The 7,500-nt window shown below is 39.0% G+C and overlaps 1 protein-coding gene across 3 annotated transcripts in view; it reads right to left on the minus strand.

Moving 5' to 3' along the window:
* LOC136842054 (ankyrin repeat and BTB/POZ domain-containing protein 2) overlaps positions 1 to 7,500 on the minus strand; it is a 503,426-nt gene that overhangs the window by 320,792 nt on the left and 175,134 nt on the right. For all 3 annotated transcript variants that reach the window (XM_067109545.1, XM_067109520.1, XM_067109574.1), the window contains one exon: positions 1,641 to 1,772. In XM_067109545.1, the coding sequence (XP_066965646.1) occupies positions 1,641 to 1,756 (116 nt within the window). In that variant the 5' untranslated portion in view covers positions 1,757 to 1,772. The remainder of the gene's footprint in view (positions 1 to 1,640; positions 1,773 to 7,500) is intronic.

Below are 7,500 nucleotides of genomic sequence, written 5' to 3' on the forward strand. Positions count from 1 at the left end.
TATGTTTGATGATTGGAGGGTGGATGATCAACATATCAATTTGCAGCCCTCTAGCCTCAGTAGTTTTTAAGATCTGAGGGCGGACAGAAAAAGTGCGGACGGACAGACAAAGTCGTCACAACAGTTTTCTTCTACAGAAAACTAAAAGACTAGGTAACGTGTATTTTTTTCATTTTATAATTGAGTAGTACATGTCACTGTGTAATGAAAAGCAGGTGATGAATAGCACATTTGCAATATGCCTAATTTGTGTGATTTCATATAGCTACTACCTATTTTTTTTATTTCTAAGTGCACTCTGCCTTATTGGTCAGAATTTTTAAAAATACATGTGCTTTAACGTTTACAATTTAGATGCTGTTCATATTCTCACCAAGTATTCTGTTAACGTTCGCTACTAGAAGAACGAATAGTTAGAAAAAACAGAAACATTATTCAGAGATTTTTTTCCCTTTTCATAACACTATTAATAAGACAACTTCGACAGAAGGTTTGATCCGGAACACCAGCAACATTAATAACAATAAAAACAACAACTTAAGATACCAATATTGGAAGTAGGGTAACTTCATGGACTCACGTTATTTAAGAACTGCAAGATATTAGCGTGCAAAAGCAATAACTGGGAACAAAAGAAAAAAAGAAAAGCTTTTTGACCAAAACTTTATTTCCTCTTGCTAGTTATTTCTTCTCCAGTCTGGTAACAGGGACAGTTTCTCTCACACCACCTGGTTAAGTGACCAAAAAATTTCTATATCCCATTTACTGCTATCTAGTTCATTATCACCTGTTTCCTGTTAACCAGGTGAGATTCTTCTTCAATCCACCACTAACCAGATTTATATCTCGTACTTCCTGGTAACCAGGTAAAATTCATCCGCCATTCCAGAATAACCCTAAAACATTTATTTCCCACATCCTGGTAACCAGCAAAAAAACCTCCTCTCCCATCTACAAACCAGTCACAATTCACCATCATCCATCGCCTCGTAACAGAAATGATTTATCTCACACATCCTATTTCATCTGCCGTCCACAAGTAAGAAAAAGATCCGACATCTTGCCGCCTGGTAAAATTGAGAATATATCTCCCATTTCCTGGTACCAAATACAGTTCCTCTCTTACCTTTAATGGGCCTATGAAATTGTCCCTCCTCCTTGTGGGACCCGGTAAATTTACTCTCCCGTTTCCGGCATCCAGTTAAGTTCCACTTCCGTTTACAGCTCTTCAATAAAATTCCTCTTTCTTTTCCTTTCTGGTAACCACCGAATTGAACTGAATACAGAATTGAGGCCAAAGGCCAAGCACTGGGACCTATGAGGTCATTCAGCGCTGAAACGGAAATTAACAGTGAAAGGTTTGAAAGGTGTAACAGGAGGAAAACCTCGCAGCTGCACTATGAATCAATTGTTAGGTGAGGGTGGAAAGTAAGATGGAAGAAAGAGAATATGAAAGGCGGTACGGTAAAAGAAACGAAAGGGGTTACAGCTAGGGGCCGAAGGCTCGCTGCAAAGAGCCTTATGTAATGCCTACAGTGCACCGCACAAGGTGCACTGACGGCACTAACCCCCAACGGGGAGTAACCACTGAGATACTTCTTGGTCCCCCTAGCACACCCAGTACAGGCGAAGGGACTTACCTTCTTGGCTTGGGTCGTATAATCTCGTGTCCAGGATCGTTGTTCGAACCCCAGTATTGATCGGCGTCGCGAAATTCCGGGATGGGGTGCGGCCCCCCTGGCTGTGCCCCAGCCATCCTTACTCCATCCCTCCTGGAAAAGAAGTTGAATAAATTATAATTAATAACTGGAAATGTACCGAAAAAAAGAAGCATTGTGAGTATATAAAATTACGCAAGTGATGCAAGACAAACTTGCACAATTCCACGCAAACATGGGCGCGCGCGCAAACACACACACGAATACATATCTATCTAATATATATATATATATATATATATATATATATATATATATATATATATATATATATATATATATATATATATATCCTTACACCCTCTCTCCTTAGAAAGAGAAGATACTTAAGCGTTAACAATCCGTTTCTCAGCAAGTATTTTTTTTTTGTGTGAATGTGACCCAGTAAAATCGACCAACTACAACTTATTTAGTTCACCACTTAAAGCACTCGTCCGCTCCCGGGAATCGAAGCCCAGCCCTCCCACAGGTGACACGGGAACCATAACCCCATAGCCACTTAACCACATTATGCATGCGTGGATGCTCTTCCAGGTAAAAAATATAAGTATAAATAAAAGAGGTAATGCCATTTTAACTGAAGGCTAACTGGTTAAGCAACCAAATACCCTCACCGGATAATGGCCTTGAAGGAAACTGTAAAGAAAGAAAAACAATTTACGGTTTAATACTTTACGAAAGGCACTTCGACACAAGTCAATATTAAGTGAGAAAGAAATGAAATGAAATGAAACTATTTATGCAACAAACTCACTGACCTTTCGCGGCAGTGTTCGAAGCAATTTTCAAAAACAGATGCGTTTCATGATATCCATTTGATCAAAGGAACTCAAATGCGTGAACACCCGAACATACTAGTCCAGACAAACAACGCAAAACAAGTCAAATATAACATCAAATCCGTGGAGTGAGAGAGAGAGAGAGAGAGAGAGAGAGAGAGAGAGAGAGAGAGAGAATAATCTCAAGATAAAAAGTAACTGTTCATTAACCAGATGATAGCAAGAAAGGGGTATATGACTCAATGAGAGAGAGAGAGAGAGAGAGAGAGAGAGAGAGAGAGAGAGAGAGAGAGAGAGAGAGAGAGAGAGACTTTTAATTATAATCGCGTCCTAAATGAGTAAGCATAAGAAGGATGAGGCTAAAGCGTGACGGTAAAGAGTACTTGATAGGACATAGAAGGAGAGAAATTATGGGCAATTATAAAATAATTAATGAGCTCTAATGACAGTAGTGTAGTGTGGGACCGAGAGGTCATCTGATCGCGAGAGAGAGAGAGAGAGAGAGAGTGAGAGAGAGAGAGAGAGAGAGAAAATGTGGGGAAGGAAGGAAGACGAACAATTGCATTAAATGTCAGAAGAAAAGTGGAAAGGACGCATCCAGAGAGAGAGAGAGAGAGAGAGAATGTCGGGAAGGAAGATTTGAACAACTGTATTAAAAATCAGTCGAGAAGCAGAAAGGAAGTAGAGAGAGAGAGAGAGAGAGAGAGAGAGAGAGAGAGAGAGAGAGAGAGAGAATGGGTGCAGGGGGTAAAGTGCTAGATAAAATGGAAACATGCATGAAAAATTAAATGGAAAAGACGAACATACAAAATATAAAGATGTAAGAGTGAGGGGGCGGGCTAAGGTGATTTTGGTCCATGAAGACGTAACAGAAATGACTATGTATAAAACTGAAAGGGAAGGATGACAAGAACACCAATGAGACAGAATTATATTAACTTCATAGAAAATGATTAGACCATTAAAGAAGTAACAAAGATACAATGAGAGTGGTATTATCGGTATTATCACTGGAAAGAAGGGACAGACGACGCTTAAGGTTATATAAGGGCCAGGTAACGACCAATACTGCGAGGAGGGGAGAGGAACCGATCAAGTTGTAGAAATAAACAGAGGTATTTTAGGCCAAGAGGTTAGATAGGAAAGTTGATAATGGGAATAAAGCTATTGAGAGAGAGAGAGAGAGAGAGAGAGAGAGAGAGAGAGAGAGAGAGAGGACTCCGATTCGTAATTACAATGATCTGAAGCGTTCACAACACCAATTCAGCCTGGATGCGCTACGGAGTCTCCATGGAAATGTCGCTTTAAAAGCAAGACGCTGAAAGCTAGAAAACAAGGTAAACCTAAAGGCTAACGTGAGGAACAGAATAAGGGGAAAGACCCACTTGCTATTTTCACGTTATAGAGGAAACAGGCTGTTAAGATTGAGGCTACCCTGGTACCTCGTAACTTGATATTAGTATTATTATTGTTATTAGTTGCGGTACTAATAACAGCTTGGAGGAACCGTAACAGTAGTAGAAATATTGGAGAAGTTTGACAGTTCGGTAGGAAGAACGCTGCGGTGCCGCAGGCAGCGTGCTCTGAGCGGCACACTGTCGGCAATACGATAAGGTCTTCAGAGCGTCACTTCTCAGTCTACGGTTGCCTTTACTCTTTCAACTTTGCCTTGCTCAAACTGAACACTTCTGAATTAAACAAATCCTTCGGATCAGCGCTAGGGCACTCTAAAATTACAACTAGGTAGTTGCGCTAAATCACTTTATCATAATAAGAATTTGCTTATTTATACTTCTCAGAACACCCATTCTTTCTCTCTCTCTCTCTCTCTCTCTCTCTCTCTCTCTCATTGCAAAAAAAAAACACTGTCATCTAATATTCAACAAGGCGTTAAGAAAAAAGCACAATTCATTTTTTAATCGTTTCCATGATATTAGCCTTTCTCTCTCTCTCTCTCTCTCTCTCTCTCTCTCTCTCTCTCTCTCTCTCTCTCTCTCTCTCTCTCTCTCTCTCTCTCTAAGTTCAGTGCCAATGCTTTTACAAGAAATCAGAGTTCAATAACATTTAAATATATAAATATTCCAAAAATAGCAAGAGAGAAAAACTATTGTCCTAGAAACCAATACGCATTAAGTTAGCATCAAACGAGCTATCGCCCCCCAAAAAAAAAACTTGCATTTTGAAAACAATCAAAATTTCCAAAGAAAAAGCTGCATGGATCTCAAAATAATTGCAAATAGCTTGCGAGCGTGCGTGAATGTCTGTGCATGTACTCGTAAATTATGTTAATCATTTGCAGGCATCCAGAAACGTAAAGTATCTGTGTAATTACACTTATGTGCTATAAGTGTTCATATGTATAGATAAGCAAACGGATGGATATAGAGGATCAGCTCATATATTATATATATATATATATATATATATATATATATATATATATATATATATATATATATATATATATATATATATATATATATATATATATATTTATAATTATATATATATATATATATTTATAATTATATATATATATATATATATATATAGAGAGAGAGAGAGAGAGAGAGAGAGAGAGAGAGAGAGAGAGGACCGCTGAAACACGATGATTCATCTTCAAAAGAGAAAACTGTATTAAATTCAGGTCATCCAGCATCACCTACCCAAATAAAGAAAAAGAAAGAGGTCTTGGTGACTGGTCAGTTCCAGAGGAGCCACTCCCTCCCAACCCCTCCCTCCCCCCTCCTCTACCCTCCCATCGGACTGGCTGCCAGTTCCTCGTCACATGGCCACGAAGTGTCTTGTTCGGGATGACAGCCGGGGAAGACGTTCCAGCACAGGTTCCAGGAGGCGAGAAAAAAAGTTCCGCCAGTGTCCATGATTGCTGTTAATAGGCATCATCGCTCAGCCAATCAATTCCTTACTATGATCACTGTTCGATGACGTGAGTCCCACTCATGAACATTTTTACTTACATTCTCAATTACTTTCGATAATCGTTATTGACAAGGATTGTCAATAAGTAGTATCGCTAGATTACGTGAGGTCCTATTACCGCTTGGCTACCGAAGTCCATTCGATAGTTGCTGTTATGTAATGCAAGTCCCGTTCAAAATAATCCCCGGAAAGGCTATTTCACAGTCCTGTAGACAGTCGCCAGTCTCGTCAATAATCTTCATAGCTTGACTTTTCCGGAAGCCCTTTGCATAGTTACAAGTCCTGTTCAGAATAAAACACAGAATTTAAGACAAAGGCAAAGCGCTGGGACCTATGAGGCTATTCAGCGCTGAAAAGGAATCTGATAGTAAAAAGATTTTAAAAGGTGAAACAGAAGGAAAACCTGGCAGTTGAACTATGAATCAATTATTAGGAGAGAGTGGAAAGCAAGATGGAAGAAAGAGAATATGAACTGAAGTACAGTAATAAGAATGAAAAGGGTTACAGCTAGGGGCTGAAGGGACGCTGCAAAAAACCTTAAGTAATGCCTACAGTGCGCCGCAGGAGTTGCACTGAAGGCACTACCCACCTACGGGGGCAATTCATGTTCATAATCATCACCACCTGGATATTTTACAAGTCCCTTGGAGAGTCACATGTCCTGTCAATAATATTATTGTTTGGCTGTTTTAAAATCCATTGTACAAGCAGCGGATATTTGCAAGTCCCATCTAAAATCAACACTGGTTGGCCATTATAAATTCCCTTGTACAGAAGTCAGGCCAACACATTTTCATCATTACTTGGCTATTTACGCCTTCAGTACTATTTCATGCATCATCGGTTACCTATTTATATGTCATTTCACATTAACGAGTCCCATCAATAATCAGCAGTGGTTAGCAACTGTAGAGGCCGTTGGTAAGTCCCACGTCCATCGATAGTCATTATTTCTACAATCGCTTTTACATAACGCAAGTCCCGTCATGAACAGTCATCCCCTTCTATTCAAAAATCCTTTGCTAGTTGCAGGTCCAGTCAGTAATCGGTGTAAGATATCTAACGCAATTACCATTAACAAATACCTGTCATTTAAAAGTGCTAAGGATACTTGGACGCTTGTCTATAATAACCATCGCTCGGCATTGTAAGTCCTATCAATGGACGCAGTTAGATGGAGGATGTCCCGTCAGTAAATTTTATCACTTAGGTTTATTTTGTGGGTCCTCTGGATATCTCCAAGTCATGCCAGTAATCATCGTCGCAATTCCTGTATATTTACGGCCACTGCTATTCAGGTCCTTCTGATGCCTGTAAGGCCTGTCAATAATCCTCATAGCTAGGCAACTTAATTTCTTCCGATAATACTGTCACACAATAATTATCACTACTGAAACATTCCTTTGGCTAGCTGCAAGTCCTGTCAATAACAATCACTGCTCGGCTGTACAAGTCCTTCCGATAACCAACTTTCCGTTGCTAATGCTCAGGTTCCATTCGCGGCGCTGATATATCTGAAAACGAGATTCATCTCAATAACCACTGCACCAATCTAAGCGCTTGCGGAAGAGGTGAAGAGCCTGAGTTATCTGTCTTAAATACCCTTTAGGTTCATTCAAAAATCAAGGTACTCAATACATGGGCTTAAACACTTCACGCCCTTCGTTAGAACTGAAATTTCATAAAAAAAAAAAGCCGCTTGATTACGAAGCAAGTGGCATTTGCCAATTTTATAAATTTAAGAAGTCTTTTCGACTTTGGGGAACTTGGCAGTTGGGAAATGATATTTTCAGAAATTGGAATCTATAAATTGCTGACCTTTTCGGCTTGTCCCAGAATATATCCAATAATAATAATAATAATAATAATAATAATAATAATAATAATAATAATAATAATAATAATAATAATAATAATAATTATTATTATTATTATTATTATTATTATTATAAAGCATGGTAGAAATGAATGTGTGAAAGGTTCAGGTAAACTATGACCCCCAGACTAATTTACTCAACCAAGGGGCGTAACAGAATTAAAAATAACCAGCAGTTACTCCTATG

This window comes from Macrobrachium rosenbergii, chromosome 1, assembly GCF_040412425.1.
Source record: "Macrobrachium rosenbergii isolate ZJJX-2024 chromosome 1, ASM4041242v1, whole genome shotgun sequence".
In the NCBI taxonomy this organism is placed as follows: Eukaryota; Metazoa; Arthropoda; class Malacostraca; order Decapoda; family Palaemonidae; genus Macrobrachium; species Macrobrachium rosenbergii.